Genomic DNA, 18,449 nt, shown 5'->3' on the forward strand with positions numbered 1-18,449 from the left:
TATGATATCATGACTACAAATACAGAGCTATGCATGCATTGGCTAAGGAGGACTGTTCATGCGATAAATGAACCATGTTCTTGACAAACCAACAGACTGTGGAAACGAAAATACTGGAACTTTTCAACATGCTTCATGCAGGACCCAGTTTCATTGGCATTAGACTGAGAGCTCGTGGGAAATGTGTTCATAGAATTGTGAAAGACTCACGCAGATGACCCCGTTCATTAGTTCGTTCAACGTACCATGCTGTTGGACACTGCTATCCTGAAGTCACGTCTGCAGTCGAGTTCAAGTGGCCTTGCTTGTCACCTCCGTGTCGGCGAGCTACTTCCCGATCCAGTCGTAACTTCAACGTCCTCAAAATCCATATCCCAAGCGTCTATCTCTGCCCACTTGCTTTTTCCAACCGGTCTTGGATTGCTCTGACCCTCCCCACCTGCATCTGAGGGTACCTCTTCCGTTTCGCCTAGGGTATTCGTGTCGTCGCCTCGAACATGACTAGGCTCATTATCTGGATGAGAATAATGGTTTTCCTTGTCGTGCGTCTGGGTCGTTCCTCGACCTTTGCGGAGGGAGCCACCATACTGCTTCGATAGTCCTACCTGAGATTCCGCGTTGATACTCGATGATTTGTTTGTAGAACGCTGTGATGGAGACTTAGTTTCGCGATTCGAAGTAGATGGCCTCAATATAGGTGAAGTGGTAGTGATGAGAAGGTTCGTACTTGATTTTGACCTTGATTTTGACGACGTAGCAGCGTTGTCCTGCTTTCTAGCTTTCCCAGATTTCGCTTTGGTCTGCGTTAGACCTGCCCTGGTCGAAGGTCCTTTCTGTCGTGTTTTATACCTCGTCTTCGAGGGGAGGAAATTCGACACGTCCTCCTCGGAAGCGTCGGAATCTGAAGGTTCGATATCGGCCGGAATATCAAACTGTTCGCGGCGCTGTTTCCGCTCCCGCTGCGTCCTTCGTTTCTTGGTGGGCATCATGTGAGTCTGGAGCTCCGCTGTGGTCATGACAGGTGCGAGGGTCGCAGGATTCTTTCCTCGTTTTCTAGATGCCGAATGTATTCTGCGTGCAGGAGATGGCGCTGGCGAGGAACTGCTCTGGGGGAGCGCCATGATGTCGTCTTCGTCGCGAACACTCTCGCGCTGCTTTCGTCCTGATTCACGCAGCACGGATAGCGGTACTGCTGGAAGAGAGGGTTCGGGGGTAGCTTCCAATGTATGCATAACTTCTAAGGGTGATGTGGCTGGCCTTTGCGCCGACTCGATCACGGCGGGCTCAAGAGGATTGGGGTGGCCAAATTTTCGTTTCCGTGATGAAGGCAGCGGTGCGGGTGACGCTGAAGCGGGTGTTGTAGGTTTGGTCGATAGTTTTGAAGCACCAAACGGTGTAGACTCGTCATCGGGGAGAAAGTCATCTCCGTCTCCAAGGTCAAAACTCGACGAATCCTGGTCCAAGTCTTGCAGAATGCTAGGCTGCCTTCGCCTGGGTTTCAACGTACCGAGAATGGAATCTTCTCTGTTCGAAGTCGCATGTGTGGCCCGCAAAACAGAGCCAGGGGGTTTCGTAGCTGGCGACATAGCCGTGGGAGGTACCTGATTCGTAGCTGCAACATTTTTGGAGATGCCATTCATGGTGGGACGTCCAGACACGGGCTGATGTAGCTCTTTGCTGACAGGGACGGATCCCGCCTTTTTTCGCGTCTCCCGTTGATCGATCCCAATGATCTCCTTAGTCGTCTTGGTCATATTCTTCCTCCTTTGCGCCCGGGTAGGATAGTTTCCCGGCTTGTCACCAGCAGCCACTGCGCCAGAAGCGTAAATCTCCTGCCTTGGGACATTTCTCCCTCTCCTCCCATTGCCTTTGACAACGAGCTTATCGCTATCATCGCTGTCGGTCGGTCGAGGGCCGATTGGTTTGTGCGCCAACTTCTTCTCTAGTTCCAGTTTAGCAGTGCTGTTGTTGATCTGTTTTGCGCCGCGTAGGTTTGGGCCGTTCCGGTAAAGCTGACGGCGGCGGAGAGGAGCGCGAGGCATGGCTTGACGGCGCCGTGAGGGTGAGCTGCAGAGGCAGCGGTATATTGTTGTTGCGCAGGGTTGTCAAACACAGGCCTCAGCCGACAACATTAATATAGAGCGTCGGAGAGTAGGGCACATCGCACAACAAGGTGGGTGGTGGATACGTTCGTGCGACGCGGTGGTTTTGCGGCGGTGGTGGGCGTGTTGTTGATGAGGTCACTTGGCGGGCTTTGAATCCACTGGGAGCCACTGGGAACAGGAACGCGGCCACGTGATTGAACGCCTACAGAACACGTCTTCATGAATCGAGACCTGTCACTCGAAGATGCCTGCTCAAGCACGCCGCTTCCTTTGCCATCAGAGTCTGGATGTGAGTATATTCCTACCTCTGCTCATCTAGTGTCTTATACGAGGTGAACCTAACTCCACATCGACCCTATACTCGCAATTCCTCCAGCTTTCCAATGATTTCCCAGAAGAGCCCAGAGGACTCAAAGTCTTGCTCGCTTGCGGACAAACAACGCGTAACTACATGCTCGTATTGCCCACCGCATCGACCTCTAAGTTCACCCACCCAAACGTTCCTCAGTCTGTCAGTCCATGTAGTCGGGTTCTCTGCATATTTTGGCTTCCACAGGTCTTTCAGGCGTCTCCAGAGGCCAATTTCCAGGAGCACGCACCCAAGGCTCCACAAGTCGAATGCTTTACAGTATCTCGGTGCAACTGGTGTGGAGTGGAGCAGAAGAGATGGATGCTGGTACAACAGATGCTTAAGGGATTGTGTCTGGCGGATCTCTGAAGACACGCCTTCGTGGTCTTCCGGCCTGGAGTATGTGAATCCGACAACAAAGGGTTGTGTGAGATCTGCGCTTGAGTTATTTCCAGGTAACGTGCCCAGTAAGATGTTGTGCGATGAGAAATCCTTGTGCAACCATTCCGAACAGTGGAAGGCGAACAGAGTGCGGGCTAGAGTAGACGCCAGCTTGAAGCGGTCCTCAAGCGGAGGTAAGGCAGGCTGACCGGAAATCAAGTCATTCAAATTGGCAGGTTGCAGGAGACCTCCGTAAAGAGGGGTTTGAGGAAGCGGGAACGTGAACCCGAACCTGCCACCGTCGACATCGTCGAAGAATCCCAGACACGAGGGGACGCTTAGAGATGTGGCAGAGAACTTTTCAAGCAGCCGACAGAGTCCTTCTGCACGCAGCGCAATAACAAAGGCCCGAGATCCGGTTGCGCGGGGGTCATAAGGTTTCCACTCTATCAGCACTGGAACTCCTGTGTCAGCTCCTTTGGGTGTGAAGGATGCGTACGACATGGAGCTGCTGGCGAGGTTGTCGCTATGCTCTGATAATCCATCTGGAGTTTGGAATCTGAACCCGGCCTTGGATAATTTCACAGATGCATTAGCATTCCAGGTCGTCTCGCAAGAGTTTGCCTTGAGTCCCAGGAGTTTCAATTCCACGGCGTCACTCAGTTGGGGATCTGCCTGCTCCGAGACTTCCTTCAGTATCTCCAGATCTCGAGGCTGATCTTTCGCTGGTAGGATTTCTGCATTCAAGGCCTCGGTCAGAAGCGACTGAGACCTTATGGGCACCAGCGAGTAAAGGCCATTGTTGAGCTCCCGCAGGTCGGCTACCAACTCTTCAAATGAGGACTTGTCGCGTGTGGACCAGCTGATCCTCTTCTTCAGGCTCATGCTACCAGTATAATTTGGCTCCAGCGCTGGTTCCTCGCTGGCATCCTCTTCGTTGGCCGTTTCCGTCCGAAGAAGGTCGGACAAGCCATACTTCTTCTTCAGGCCGGTAGCGTTGCCGAGAATGTTTTCGATTTCGGAGAGGATCTTGGCCACTAACTGCGAAATGGCAACCGGCTCCTTGACTAGCTTGAGCTGGACGTTGGGGGTTGATCGAAAGACACTCAAGTCGTCGACCAGTCCCCAACTCTTTCCCCAGAGCAGAAATCGCGCCTCTTCGATCTCGCACTTGCATTGGATGCGAATGGCACTGGTCGACGCATGCCTCATGGAGACAATGACTTTGTAACCTTCGGTGCACAGGCGATACGACGTTAAAATGCTGAGGGCTAGGCTAGCAGGGTCCATGCTAGCAGGCGTGCCGCGATGCGCCTTCAATTAGTGTCCAGGTTCAAAGTTCGTATTCCTGCAGATTCGGTCAGTAGCTTGCCTGCGGGAGAGCTCTTGCACGGTTCGATGTAATAGCGAAATACTCTACAAAGTCTATCGGGAACGTGGAGTGAAGCGAGTTGCCTCATATGTTCCCGACGGCTGTAAGATGGATCAGGCTGCCTCCATCTTCTGATTGACGCCTCGTCTCGGTACGTATGTCCCTGCACGAATAACCTAGTAGTCTCTATCTGTCAGCCTAGAACATCCTGTGGCTTTTGCTAGCGTCGAGGATGACGGGAAACGCCTCGCAGGGCGTCGATTGTGAACAGTCCAGGCCCTTGGCGTGATATGGGACTCACCCCAGAACCCCCGCCGCTTTAATACCCTCCCACCTCGTCATTCAGCCTCGTCACTCAGCCTCTTCTCACCTCAGAATATTCAGGTCGTTCAAGTCGACGTCCAAGATCTAATGTGTCTGATTGGGGCTGTAGGTTCCGACGAGAAGTTGCAGCTAATGTAAAATAACACGCACTAGTGTTGGCTGTCCATATCAACTCGGTAGGACTTGGTAGAATGGGAGGTTCCGGGGCGGAGGGCATGAGATGTCTAGGTACTAGGTATAGATAAGATCTAAGCTTCATACAGCCAACAGTCGTTGCTGTGAGATATATCTATCTGACTTGCCTGCTGCCCAAATTAATCCCTTAATTTGCTTCTAGTGGTGAAAGATAGATTTGAGGTGTTGGAGTTGCTGGATAGACTCTATATTCCTCCCTTCCGTACAATACCGGGGAGGAAAGGGTCCTAGAAGTTAGGATCCCCTAGACCACTGGGTCAGGACTGCAGAAAGTCCCAGGTGGCCGCCGCATGAACCTTTGTTACGTGGAGAAAGTCGTCAATTGTCGTAAATTCGTTCGTCTGGGCCACTGTAAATGCTCCGCGTCAGAATCAGAACTGTAACACGACAGGAGTAGGGAAAACGTACTAGTTTTGGGGCTGCATCCATAGACGTAGGCCGGGATTCCTCGGTAGCGATAGTGCTTGCAGTCGGTGGCTCCTATCGACGGAATGGGCAGAGGAGGTCGGTCAGATTCCGGGCTTACGAGCTGCGCGTTCCTCGCCAGAAGTGCGACCATTGGGTGATCTAGTGGCGAAAAGCTAGAAGGGTTGCTATGAGCCTCGTGGACGGACAGATCAATCTTGGCTTCCTTGTACTTGGAAATGATGCTTCTCATGCGCTCGAGCACCGTCTCCCGTGTGAGACCGGCAGGCAGTCGGATGTCGAACTCGGAAACACAACTGTCCGGGATCATGTTGACCTTGAGACCACCTTTGATTGTACCGATGTTGACGGTCGGGCGGCCGAGGATGGTGTGTGTGCCGGCTCCCATTATCTCGTTGGCGACCGTTTGAACCTCGTGCTTCTCCAGTTGTTCCAATACCTCCCTGGGCATGTCGACTGACATGCTCTCGATGTCCTCGACGACGTCTTTGATAAAGTAGGCTGAAGTGCGAGCCGCACCCTTGCTGATGTTGGTAAAGGCGCCATGAGCACCCTTGGTCTCGACGGTGCACGTCAGGCGCAACGTCCCTTTTTCAGCAAAACGGATGCTACGGCCAGAAGGCTCGGCACTCAGCATCAAATCACCTCCCCAGCGTGGGCAATCCTGCTCGAGCAGCCACCTGGTGCCCCATTTGCCCCCGGTTTCCTCATCTGACACGGCGCAGAACGCGACGCTGCCACGCAGCATTTCGCGCCGATGATAAAGGTTGGCATACGCAATCAGCAGTGATGCCGTACCTGACTTCATGTCGACGACACCCCGACCATAGATTTTGCCATCTTCGACGTCACCGGACCAGGGGTCTCTGGACCATCCACGGGTGTCGTCGCCCACGGGAAATACATCGATGTGGCCGTTGAGAACGACTCGTGGGCCTTCTCCTCGACCTCCCTGGAAGTCGCTCACGATATTAGGGCAATCGGCCTGCGGAGTCAGGGTCTCATAAGGAATCCCTTGAGACTCGAGATACGAAGTGAGCACTGCTGCAGCAGCCGCGGTCGAGCCCGGCGGGTTGGGTGACGGCGCCCGCACGAATTCTTGGAGCATGCGAATCTGAGCCTCTTTGTCGGCATCCAGAGCCTGAAGCAGTTGTCTTTTGGCATCCATATCGGCCATAGGCACCTTTCTATATCTCGAGGTTTCCTTTTGGCGTGTTTGGTCGACACGTGTGTGTATCGCGGGGAGCTTGCACGTATCTACATCGTGTATCTACACCCATCTCCGGGGACCCAATTCTCGCTGAGCCATGAAATGCGCGTAGATGAATATGAGTCACTAAACTATGGCGTCTTCGAGGATCAGCATTGACGGTTGTGAATTTTGGCTCTCGCGGATGCGGGTCACTCCCGCACAGGGCCGGGGGAGATGCAAGGGCGGCATCACCCTCTTGCCGGATCAGGCAGGAGCTCTGAGCCTCTTTCCCTAAGACTTGGCGGCAGATTGGTCGTCGAACTAGTCAGTGGAATACGAGAATTATTATCATCGATCAAGAAGTACGTTTCGCCCCCTTTTTTTGCGGCTGAGCAAGATGAAGTCACGCTATCATCCTGGCTTGGATTGGTAGGTTCTTGGTATTGCACAGGATTCGCTATCGCTGTCCCTATCTGTTGCCAGTCCTGCTCAATTTGGATTGCTTTACTTACAGGAGGGCAAAGAGACTGTCGTTCAACCTTGATTGATTGGCCGGTAAGTCCCCCGCCAGAGACCAGCCTTGACCAAGGACTCGTCTATTCCTTGGTCGACAGAACCCTTTGCTTGGTGCACGTGGATACTGCACAAGTACAGAACAAGGGCGTGATGTGGCTGGACAAACTATCATCTCCCTATGCATGGCAAAGGGGCTTCGCAGTACCGAGTACTGCTCTAGACTTCAGCCTCACGTTGAAGACTCCCTGACCAAGTAAGTGACAGCCGGGCTCTTCTTGATGACAGTCAAGAGCTCTTTTGTGCTATGAAAGTGGTTGCTCTATTCTCTTCAAGGCGCAAGCTGGAGACAATCGGCTCTCCTGCTTTCTCTCCATATATTTCCACGCATGAGGCGTATCATTACCGAGTGGATGCGGAGCACTAGCTTCCAGTTCTCTATCATTGTACATGGCTTCGCTGACAAGCGCCTCATCTCTTGCTCCCCATCGGTCAGAGCTTCTGCAAGTCAGTGGCTCCAACGTCCCACTTGTCACCGTCAATACTGTTCGAGATGAAGCATCCAGGTCCCCGGACGTCCAGACAGCCGATGCAGTGTCGCTTCCTTTCCTTGTGACTTCCAGATTTTCGATGGGGGACCCTGCCAGAACGCAATATCACCATCTGGATCCTGGCCAGTTTCCCAAGATCCAGTCTGACCTTGGTTACGGGGCATCCTTCATTGTCCACAAAGCAGTCCTTGGAGACGCCAAAGCACAGAGCCTTGACCCAGCACCAGTCGCACTCAAACGTATTCGTCCCTCGGGATTTCAAACCCGCGAAAGCTTTCGATGTGTCGTCACTGACTTGCTTTGTCTGACACATCCACCTGTCCGCCATCATCCCAACGTGGTGGATCTTCTAGGACTGGGTTGGGAGATCTCTCCTTCCGTCGATGATTATCGCCTCTGGCCTTATCTGATTCTAGAATACACTGCGATAGGCAATCTCGCCGAATTTCAAGAAAGTCATGGCCCTCTTCCTTACCGGCAGAAGGAAACACTCTCCCAAGACGTAGCCTCCGGGCTCCTGGCGGTGCATGATTCTAATATTGTACACGGCGATATCAAGTCAGAAAATGTCTTAGTCTTCCCAGACCCAAAGAAGAAGTACATCGCGAAGATTAGCGATTTTGGTTTCGCCATACTCGACGTGGACTTTCCGGGCAGCACCGACAAGAAGATACGCATGGGAGCCGAGAGGACGACCGCCCAAGTCTCCAGTGGTACTCGTCCATGGACTGCGCCCGAAGTTGGCAAGACCGTCTCATGGCAAGATGCATTCAAAGCCGATATCTACTCTTGGGGTCTTCTTGTTTGGCGAGTATTCCTCGACGGTCAGAACCCTTTTGTTGCTTCCCGAGATCAACTTGAAGCCCTTTCCCGAACCTCAAAAACACGAACAGATGGTCACGTCCAGGCGTGGAAGGAACAAAATCTCGTTCTCCCGGTGGCAGTGTCCTTCGCCCGAAGGTTCCAGCCACGGGGTTCTAGCGATCTGGAAAATGCGTTCAATAATAGTCTTACCGCTGAACCACGAAACAGGGACTTGACAAAGGCCCTTCTGCCTTGGATGCATGGACAAAGGTACTTCTCCCTGTTGGACTTTTGTATCAAGCAGCTCACTATATATATCAGTGGTCTCTACACAGGCCTCCGCCGCAAAATGCCTCTGAATAGGGTAAGGCTCTATCAGCCGGTCAGTAATCCTCCCTGATGTTAGCCTGAGCCGTACTGACAAGAAAACCTAGATTGCTATCTATCAGCTTCAGATGTACCATCCTCGCCTCAGACAACAGTTTCTTCGCGACCTTGATGGCCTTGGAAAACTCTCATCTCCCCTCGTTGAGGACGATGCCATGTTTTGCCCAACTAACATTGCCTCCATGACAGTGGCAGAATACCACATTTGCACCAACAACCTGGGCCTTGCCTATAACCATATGGTTCGGGCGGCGAGGAGAGGCTTGACTCACGCCCAGGCTGTGGTTGCCCAGCTCGAGCCATACCACGGCGTCTTCGAATCACCGATTGATATTGGCGACTTTCCTACCGAACTCACCATCAAATCAGGCAAGCCTCCTGCGAGGGCCTTGAAATGGGCCTTCTCAGCCGCTTGTCTCGGCTCGTTGTCGGCGCTTCTGGTGTTAAGAGAGTACAGCCCAGATGACTATGAGGCAGCATTGCGCACAGTGAGATCCTCACGCCTGGGTGGTATACAGGCTCTGTCCCTTTGGACTAGTGCAGATCTCCATTCTTCAAAAACCAACGGCCGGATGATGGCATCCCCCGAGTCCAAGGAGCAGCTCATGTTCGGAATTCACCTAAAGCTCGACGAGTTGGATGAATGGGTCGTGGCGGGGCCCAGAATCGGTGTGGGAATTTCTGCATTACACGTTGCAAGTGCAAAGGGTCTTCCGCAGGCGATCCGAAAGCTGATAGAACGTGGTGAGGATGTCAACAGTCAGATGTGCCCCGAGCGCTGCGCACCTCTCCTGTTGGCCTGCATCAGTGGTTCGTTTGAGGCGGTCCAGGAGCTCATCAAAAACGGCGCAGATCCCACCATTGGCAATGAGGATGAGGAAACTCCGATGCACTGGCTGAGCTCATTTGACGATGACCAGATCTTGCCGGCTGCGAAGCTGCTGTTTTCGCAAAAGAGCCAACTGTCAGCCCTGACTGTTGGGGCAGCTATCGTAGCTGAGGGCTTCAACACGGATCTTGCCATGACCTCGGGCACACCACTGCATCGAGCCATCGGAAAGCGAAACATCCACGCAGTACGCGCACTGCTGGACCTAGGAGCCGATCCGCATTTGCGGAACCGTGACGGGGCCACGGCATTGGGCCTGGCGACAAAACTCCATTTGACCGCCATCATGCAGCTCCTACATTCACGGATGAAGCCGTACAAACCAAACCAAGACCATGGCCCGAACTTGCGGTTGTTCAACTTTGCCATCAATGGTGCTACGCCCTTGGCTCTATTCCAGATCCACGGGGACCACTGGCTGGACAATGCAAAAGAGACATTGGTCTTACTACTAAGCTTTGGTGAGAGTCTGTACGGGTACGGCGGCGAAGACAATTTCATCAAGAATACCATTAGCACCGGCAACTACCAGATGACCAAAGTGCTGCTTGAAAACGGCGCGACGGAGCACATGGAAAAGAATGAACTCCAATTTGGTGGCACCACAGCCCTGCATGTGGCGTTGGAGCTGGGACAGCAGCATATCTTTATGGAACTCCTCAAGCACGGCGCCATGGTCGAGACGCCACTCTTGCCCGCGAACCTACAAGTCGCAGGGAGCAAAATCCTTGCAGATATGGTGCAACACAAGTCCAACTACCTTCACTTCTGCGCTGAGACAGGATGCCATGTATTCTTCGTAAGGGAATTCATTCGCCGAGGACTCTCCGTCAACCAGCCTGACTGGGAGTGGCACACGCCGCTGTTTCTGGCCCTCAAGGCTGGAAACCTCGACATCGCCTCGGAACTCGTGAAGCACGGTGCTCGACTGGATGAAGTGCGTGATGGGCTCACCTTGCTAGGCCAGCTAGCCGAACAAGGGTACAGTATCCCGCTAGAACGCTTTCAGTGGCTTCTCGAGCAGCAGACGGACCACGAAGGCGCCAAATTGATTGCCAACCAGCGCCTTCGCCAGTCCATCTTTCATCTCCTCGCCCAGGACAAGCGGATGGTTCGACAACCCCTTGCAGCTAGGAGGCTGGTTGCGTTCTTTCTCGAGCAGATCCGCGATCACCGGTTGCTAGACCTCCAAGATGTGCACATGAACACGGCCTTACACCTTGCTGTCCAATGCGAGAACTTGGAAATGGTCAGGGCGCTCTTAGATGCCGGCGTCAAGCTGGGCCTCGTGAACCTCGAGGGGAAAACGCCGACGGGCATCGCGCGGGAAGGTCGTGGACCAAAGGCAAGAGATGTGCTCAAACTTCTAGAGCTCCATGGGGCAAGCCTCAAGGACACGGGGCTAGATCGAGAGGTGTCGAACACGACGTTGATCAGGTCGTTCTGGAAGGAGCTCGGCTTTCAAGAACAACTCGTGGCATGGCTCGATACCGCGCTCGTGTTGATTCTGCAAGGTCTCCGACAGACGTTCCTCGATCTCTTCCGGTCGGACGGGTTCCTCATCCAAGAGAACCCCTGGAAAAGCATGAGCAAGGCCGTCTGGGATTTTGTGAGTATACATCCCGCAATCTTCGCCAACGAGCTACGGACACGACAGTTTGAGTACTCAGTCGGGGAAATGCTGCAAGGGTTCGTGGACGCAGTCACTGTCCAGGTCGATGGCGAGGAACTAAAGATCCACCTCGTCAAACCTCTAGATCGACGAGTGCGACGGTTTCCCCCCAACCTGCTCAACGAGCTCATTACCACCATGGCACTGACCCCGGGAGTCGGACAGACCTCTTTTCACGAGAGAGAGGCGACAGCGACAGCGCACGCAACTATCAATTCCCCGCCCCCGAGGCAGTTCGAGTTACGAACAAGACTCGGCGAAAGAGACGGGCAGTTTAGAGAGTCTCGAGGTGTACAAATGACCGACAGAACCATCAAATTAGGTCCCCAGGACCAACCGCCCACGTCAACGACCACCGGACCTATCGAACAGCCATCGCGCAAGTGGATTCGCCTCCGCCGGCTAGCTGAGGCCAGATTCATCATCGAGAAACACGATCTGACCAAGGACGGTCTCGACACTGGGGACGACACGGGGATCATGGTCCTCGGCGACGATAGCGATATGATACGGAGATGCATAGTGGACAGGTTGATGGAGGAGACCATAATCGAACTGATCGACTCTACCGATGAGAATCTGGTTCACCGAGCCACTTCGGTGGCCGGTCTGGAGACTCTGACATCGGCCCTCGAGGAGTACAAGCGGTCGGGACCCCTTGTGCCACCACCGTCATCACCACCAGAACCTAAGAAGACGTCCTCGAGACCATCCAAGCCCTTGTCATAATCATCAACGGCTTCACGCGGCAGCAGCAGCAGCAGCAGCAGTAGCAGCGCGCCATCTCCAGTTCCAGCTCGCACCCCAACCCCCACCCCCAAAGTCAGCATCCGCACAGACCTCTCCGCGGCGGAAAAGGCGCGTCTCGCAACGTTCCTGAAAGCAGGCCGCCCCCACACCATCACGCACGGTGACGAGCTGGCCGCTTTGCTCTTCGACCACCCGATTCCCCGGGACGTGTGGATCTACGTGTCGGTCCTGGAGAGCGCCGCCATGGCCATGACATTCCCCTGCCGGACGGACAACAGGGGGAAGCCGGTGAAACCCATGGACGAGGAGACGGCGATGCTGGCGAAGGAGTTTACGCATTTCTTCCAGGTTTGATCAAGGACATGCGGGCACGCACGGGGAGGCGTGAGGATGAGCGAGCGCGAGGCAGATGAATGTTTGTTTGTCCTCTGGATGCTGCTTCTCCTGTAACTAGGGGACAACTGCTTTCGTTTGTGTCTGATATACATCCAGACATACACACGTGTATACATATATACATGCACATACAGCTGACTTGAGAGTAGTTGTTAGGAGTAGGGCTCGTGTTCTTTATAACAGAGGATATCAATAATCAGTGACTTCTCAATGTAAGTACATCGGTTGTGTCATACTAGGTGGGTAGCTACCTTCTACATATACAAGCATAGACATACTCTACATCCTACATTCCGTAAGTGACAGCTATACAGACTCTTTTAGTGAATGACAGCTCACAAGTCCCGAAACGAGGAAATGGCATTCAAGACGGCCATGTCAAAGACAAAACTGTCGACGGTGCCGTCCTCGCTGACCTGCTTCATCGACCCGCCCTTGTCTGTGCTGTCCAGCCTGCGGACGCGCTTGAATCCGACGGGCAGCTCGTCTCCGTACAGCGACTTGGTCTGGCCGCGGGCCTTGCGGATCTGCCACACGGCCTCGCACTCGTAGATTGTGGCGCGGGGCTCGTGCGCCACCACGATGCCGTGACGCAGGCGCTCCAGGTCAACGAGTGCCGGATCGGCCCCGACGTCGAGGAGCGTGCGCACCACGGGGCTCCGGAACGACTGCGCCGCCAGGTCGAGAGGGGTGCGGCCCTTGTCGTCCTCGGCGTCCACGTCGACCCAGAGCAGGCTGGCGAGCAGACGGATAGCCTCGTGCTGATCGGCTTTGTGGTCGCCGTCTCGCGCACAGCACAGATGCAGTGGTGTCCGGCCCTCGCCGTCCGTGGCGCGAGCGTCCGCACCGGCGAGAACGAGCACCTTGATCACTTCGACGTTTTGGGCCGTACACGCATTCATCAGCGGCGTGTCGTGCGTCGCGTTCTTCTGGTCGATCGCGGACCCGGCCTCGAGCAGCAGCTGCACAATCCGCGGGGCGACCTTGTTGCGAGCAAACGCCGCTTTGTGCAAAGGGAGGTTCTTCTTCTCGTCTTCCGCGCCAACGTCGGCTCCGTGCGCAAGCAGAAGCTCCACAATCTCAGCTGAGAAACATGCCAGATGGAGGGGCCGCCTCCCCTCGTGTTCGCAGTTCGCATCAGCGCCAGACACCAAAAGGAAGCGGGAGGTTTGGGCGTCACTCCCTGCCAGAGCCTTGTGCAGACTTTTGTTCATTTTCGACTTGTCTGCACTGTGCTGGTGGCTGCTCATGATGAATTCGACAACAGCAGTGTGCCCGTTCTTAGCAGCCTTCTGCATCGCTTCGGACTGTAGCGCCTGGTCAAAGGAGACTCCGTTGGCCAGTAGAAGCTTGAGAATGTCGAGAAAGCCCTTAGAGGCTGCTGTGAGGATTGGGTTCTCCTTCGAGAGTCTAAACCCGCCGGACGAAGATACGATGGCACCACGCTTTAGCAGCAGTTCAACAACCTCCGTATGTCCCTTGAGGATGGCATGCTCAAGCGACGTCTCCGCTTGGTAACCTACGAGGCGAGTCGCATCACTGGAAACACTGAAGTTGGGGCTCAGATTCAGACCCAGCAACTCTTCAACAGTTTTTGTGTAGCCAAATCCGCAGCAGAAAAACACCGCCCAGCATTTGAGAGAGAAGTGGTCGCGAGGGCCAGGCACCCTTGCGAGAAAGTGGTTGATCCTGTCGAACGATCCGTCCTTGCATATCGTTTGCATTAATGCGGCCTTGTACTTGTCCCTCATCTCGACAAATTTGCAGATTCGCGGACTTGCTAGGAGGAGCTGGAAGATAGCCTGGTCGGCGAACGCAGCGGCGATGTGTAAGGGCGAGGATTGCCCTGCATCGACAATGGCAGGATCTGCGCCATGTCTTAGTAGTAAGTCCACCACTTCTTTGTGTTGTTTTGTGGTAGCCTCGTGAAGAGGTGTAGTACCCCGTGGACGACCGTGGTCCAGCTCCAAAGAAGCTGTATTGTCAACCTCTGCCCCGTATTCGAGCAACAATTGGACTGCTTCCAGGAAGCCATGTTCTGCAGCTAGGCATAGCGGACTTGCACTCTTCCACTTCTTGTTGTTGGGTTCGGCCCCAGCCTCTAAAAGAGAACGGATTATCTCAGTGTGGCCTGCTTTGCACGCATATTGGAGCGCTGATGAGTAGTCTCTCCAGCCTGGAAGTACGGCATTTACGTGCGCACCACGAGCAAGGAGCATCTTTACCACTGCCACATGGCCTCGATCCGCTGCGGCAGCTAGTGCAGATATGCCCTTGAAAGGAGCTGCAGCTCCATTGACATCGGCACCGTGCGCTAGCAGTATCTCAACAATTTTCAGATGACCGCCCTCAGCGGCTGCTTGAAGTGGAGTTCGTCCGCCTTCTTCAGCTGGTGGTTCGTTGACCTTTGCACCTCGCTCTAGCAAGTGGAACACGCGATTCTCAGCTCCTTTTCCACATAGGTCGGTGAATACCGATGTTTGAGCAAGCGCGGATTTCATGGCATCTTCATATGCCACTGTTGGCTTGCTGGGAAGTGTAGGAGGAGTCTCGATGGTCCCTGGTGGGTTTCTCGTACTTAAGCGGTTTCTCGAAGACTCTGAAGCTTTCCGAACTTCTGTGCCCAGGCTTGAGGATGTCGATTCTCGGATGGTTGCGTGTATTGTATTTGGAGGGAAGAGGCGAACACTTGATGTATTCTCTCTCCGGCATGCTGGACAGGTCACCAAGGTTCCGTCGCCCGTGCGATTAAGGATGCATTGCCCACAGAATGCGTGATTGCAAACCGGCAGCCTACACGAGATTAGTTCTGAGCCTGAAAAGGAAGATTTAGTACCGTGTAAGCCTCAACCTACAGTGTATCGCAAAAATTCTCCTCGCAGAGCAAGCAAGCCACTTGTCTCCCGTTCTGCATAACGATTCCGGCGTGGATAACACGCGTGTTGTCAATAGAAGGACTCACACCAGCTTCCTTGAAGGTGGACACAGGGATTTTGTGGGTAAGATAGCTGGATAGCTCTATTGGCGTGGACGGACACGCGATTGATGTGACTTCTTCAAAGGCGAGGTGGTTCAGGATATGGACGGTGACTAGGCTAGAGCAGGTCCAATTCCAAGCTTTTGGATTGTCATCAGCGTGGACGTCCATACCTGCTCTTCCACCAGCAATGAGGCCGACATCCCATCTTGACAAAGGCCGCCGGCTCTTGCCATAGAGGTTAACCTGCTTTTGCAGAGTTTCAATTGTTTCTTTGGTCAGAGTGAGGGTCCCCGCATGGCTGTTGGAGCGGAGTCCGTGTTGGACTATTCTACAGGTATCAGGGTCTTCCAGAAGGACGTTCTCATCAATTGCGAGCTTGTTATGATCGAAGGCCGGGCTTTCTTGCGGCATTCGAGATTTGATCCGAGCTCTGAAACTTTGCAAATTGTGGAATGGAGATATATGGATGGTGGTGTTTGGGGTTCCAGAAATACCAAAGGATAGCCAGTCAGCTGACAGCAAAAGACTTCCCACGGAGCTAATAGACCAAGTTCCTTCTGGCTGTCGTGAGTCTTTACCCGTATTCAGGCCTTTGAGCTCCCAGATATACGTAGGCCGACAGTGGTCTTTGGGGAAGGGGTATAGATCCTCGTTCTTGAAAAGCTCCAGAGAGGCGGTCCTGTAGGCAGTCTCCTTCAGTCTCCGCTGGCAATGCAGACTTCCACCCATCTTGATTGATGTTCCAACATTGAGCCTTAGTTGGTTTGGAGTTGCGTGAATGTCCAGCCCCGGAAACTTTTTATCGCTCATGATGAAGTTGCAGCCATCTGGATACCTTGGTGCCACTTGGAATCGCAAGATTTTCGTAGGAGCCTGCGATGGAGATCTGCTGTTCGATCCCAGTGGCAGGGAGACAAACTGGTTGGTCCCACCGGACTGAGATACACAGCCATCGAGACGTTGTTGGAGGGGGAAGACAACATAATCCTGAACAGAAGTATTTTTGGCGAATGACTCGGGGCGGCCGGTAATACAGTTTATATGTCCCTCAAATGCTCTGATGGCGAAAGTCGCAGGGGCATCAGGATCCATCCACCCTGAGATTGTTCGGTCGAAATGAACCACAACCGCCTCCCGCTGATAGAGTGGAAACAAGGCCCCGCCCGCTGCGCTCGTGTCTGGCGGTAGTTTTGTTGACAAGCTTGCCACGGGAAGCATTTTGACCTGCCCGAAATCTGTCGACAGTGGGTAAATCTTGCCATCATCAGGTGCTCGCAGAGTTCGGTGAAACTTGATTTCCAGCCCCTTCGCAGCATCACAATCTCTCGCATCTCGGACGAGGATGCTGTCCGAGCAAACGGTGGACGAAATAGGCGGAGCTGAACAGCGGGGTCCAGACACGAATTGATCATAGAAATCGATAAGAGTCTGGTCCGCGTTGATTTTCAGACCTTTCGAGAGTGAATAGCATGATTCCCCAGTCACGACCTCAACCGGGAGATCGCAGTCGAGACGGGTGATTGGGCCTACGGGTGGGGAGCGGGAAGACACGCCTTGAAAGCCACAGATATCGGTATATCCTGTGAGGCAGTCGGTTTCAGCGTCGATCACGTCAGGTTTTCGTCAACGAGTCGGTACATTCACATACCTCGGCGCCTCAGTATCTCAATGAGTTGATAGACTTCTTCACTCTTGCCAATGAGGATTTCTTCGCTCGTTAGATCAGCGCATCCAGGTTTCTTAAGACCAGAGACGTTGATTCGGACTTGGTCGTCTGTTGAGGGACGGATGTTTTGTCTAGGGCTGATATGTGTCAGAGCCGCGTATGCCTGTCACGATTCTTGTAACTACCTGGCCTGATTGGAGACATCAAGAGCATGATCATCAGCTTGCGAAGATTGTAGGCTTCCCTCATTGGAAACCTGGCTACCATCTATGCCAATTGGTGTTGGCACATTTGGCATCCTCTCTACAACATTGTCACCCGACTGTGGACGTGACCGCCAGTGGAATTTTTCTCGGAGACGGCCCAAGGAGTATCTGTTCCTCAAGCGACCCTGGCCAGACATTGTGAAGAGGCAAATAGAAGTGCGCAATACTTTCCACGAGCTTGGATAAGACAACACTCGCAGTCTATCGTATCCAGCTCTTACCCAGAACGTGAGCCGTGCTCCGGGAGGAGCGAGCGGAATATCTTTGTTCGACCAGACAAATCGTTATCCATGGCGAGGTTTTGACAAAGCCAGGCATTGCTCAAGGGGCAATTAGGGGTGCCTAGTTTCTGTTGATGAGGCTGAGAGTAGACACTTGTTGTTCTGTGGCTGCGTCCAGGCCGGCTTGGCCCAGCCCATTCCAGCCTAATCAATCACCCATTTGCAGTCATGGCTTGCCTCGACCCCTTAGATTTTGGGATTGGTAACGAGGGGAAATTGAGGTTCGAGTCTGGACAGGTGCGAGAGGCTGTTGCGTGACAGGACGATCAACTGAACGAAGTAGTGTATCCATTGTAAGTGTGAGAGGCCACGAACTGGGAGACTGGCTTGTCCAAGGTTAGATCTTACCACACTCTTGTACACGCTTGACACGGGGTTCACCAATGAAGCAATCGGACACCGCTGTGTTAGCACTTAAGCAAGCCATGGTGCACATATTCAAGAGGTTATGATGTGACGAACATCGAGTACCTCAAAGGGCGCGTCGATTCAATGGAGACTGAATCATGAGCTAATAGCAGCGTGATACACGTTCTTAGAGTAGGGACAGCCTTGGCGAGTTTGTGCTGTTGTCTTAGAGCGGCATCACCCTTTTCCTTGAATTGCAATATTGGTATGGTATCTTAACCTCGCCTTCTCTTCTACCTTGACCTCCAGGACCTTTTACTCACTCACTCACTCATCATCACGGTCAGATCGCTTGTACCGCAAGAACCTTTTCATATCTGGTCGAACAACGGGCCACATCAAGCCTCTGCTAAGCGAAAGAAGACACCTGTTATTTCAAATCACACGCTGAGACCATGTTGCTGTTATCAACTCAATCATTGTTTATGTCGAGCATGATATATTGGCTGTGATCTAGATGCCATCAGGTGGAACACTAGATTCACGACCGTCATTCTCACCAACCATCAATTCAAAGACTTTTTCAAAGACGTCCGATGTTG

The 18,449-nt window shown here is 53.4% G+C and overlaps 6 protein-coding genes across 6 annotated transcripts; 1 reads left to right on the forward strand and 5 right to left on the reverse strand.

The window, feature by feature from the left end:
* Positions 1-308: 308 nt before the first annotated feature.
* Positions 309-2,042, reverse strand: AYO20_01135 (hypothetical protein; the record flags this gene model as incomplete). The annotated part of the gene is made up of 1 exon (XM_022639442.1): positions 309-2,042. The coding sequence occupies one exon, from the start codon at positions 2,040-2,042 to the stop codon at positions 309-311; it is 1,734 nt and encodes a 577-aa protein (XP_022504750.1).
* Positions 2,043-2,460: 418 nt separating this feature from the next.
* Positions 2,461-4,125, reverse strand: AYO20_01136 (hypothetical protein; the record flags this gene model as incomplete). The annotated part of the gene is made up of 1 exon (XM_022639443.1): positions 2,461-4,125. One exon carries the CDS (start codon positions 4,123-4,125, stop codon positions 2,461-2,463), a length of 1,665 nt encoding a protein of 554 aa, XP_022504751.1.
* An 858-nt stretch (positions 4,126-4,983) lies between these two features.
* On the reverse strand, positions 4,984-6,320 carry AYO20_01137 (hypothetical protein; the record flags this gene model as incomplete). Its single annotated transcript, XM_022639444.1, has 2 exons — positions 4,984-5,075; positions 5,135-6,320. The coding sequence occupies 2 exons, from the start codon at positions 6,318-6,320 to the stop codon at positions 4,984-4,986; spliced, it is 1,278 nt and encodes a 425-aa protein (XP_022504752.1).
* Positions 6,321-7,307: 987 nt separating this feature from the next.
* On the forward strand, positions 7,308-12,264 carry AYO20_01138 (hypothetical protein; the record flags this gene model as incomplete). The annotated part of the gene is made up of 4 exons (XM_022639445.1): positions 7,308-8,482; positions 8,534-8,576; positions 8,647-11,858; positions 11,913-12,264. The coding sequence occupies 4 exons, from the start codon at positions 7,308-7,310 to the stop codon at positions 12,262-12,264; spliced, it is 4,782 nt and encodes a 1,593-aa protein (XP_022504753.1).
* A 377-nt stretch (positions 12,265-12,641) lies between these two features.
* Positions 12,642-15,018, reverse strand: AYO20_01139 (hypothetical protein; the record flags this gene model as incomplete). Its single annotated transcript, XM_022639446.1, has 2 exons — positions 12,642-14,835; positions 14,885-15,018. 2 exons carry the CDS (start codon positions 15,016-15,018, stop codon positions 12,642-12,644), a joined length of 2,328 nt encoding a protein of 775 aa, XP_022504754.1.
* Positions 15,019-15,157: 139 nt separating this feature from the next.
* AYO20_01140 (hypothetical protein) lies at positions 15,158-17,355 on the reverse strand (the record flags this gene model as incomplete). Its single annotated transcript, XM_022639447.1, has 3 exons — positions 15,158-16,866; positions 16,935-17,083; positions 17,138-17,355. 3 exons carry the CDS (start codon positions 17,353-17,355, stop codon positions 15,158-15,160), a joined length of 2,076 nt encoding a protein of 691 aa, XP_022504755.1.
* Between the last annotated feature and the right edge of the window lie 1,094 nt (positions 17,356-18,449).

This window comes from Fonsecaea nubica (assembly GCF_001646965.1).
Source record: "Fonsecaea nubica strain CBS 269.64 chromosome Unknown Scaff4, whole genome shotgun sequence".
In the NCBI taxonomy this organism is placed as follows: Eukaryota; Fungi; Ascomycota; class Eurotiomycetes; order Chaetothyriales; family Herpotrichiellaceae; genus Fonsecaea; species Fonsecaea nubica.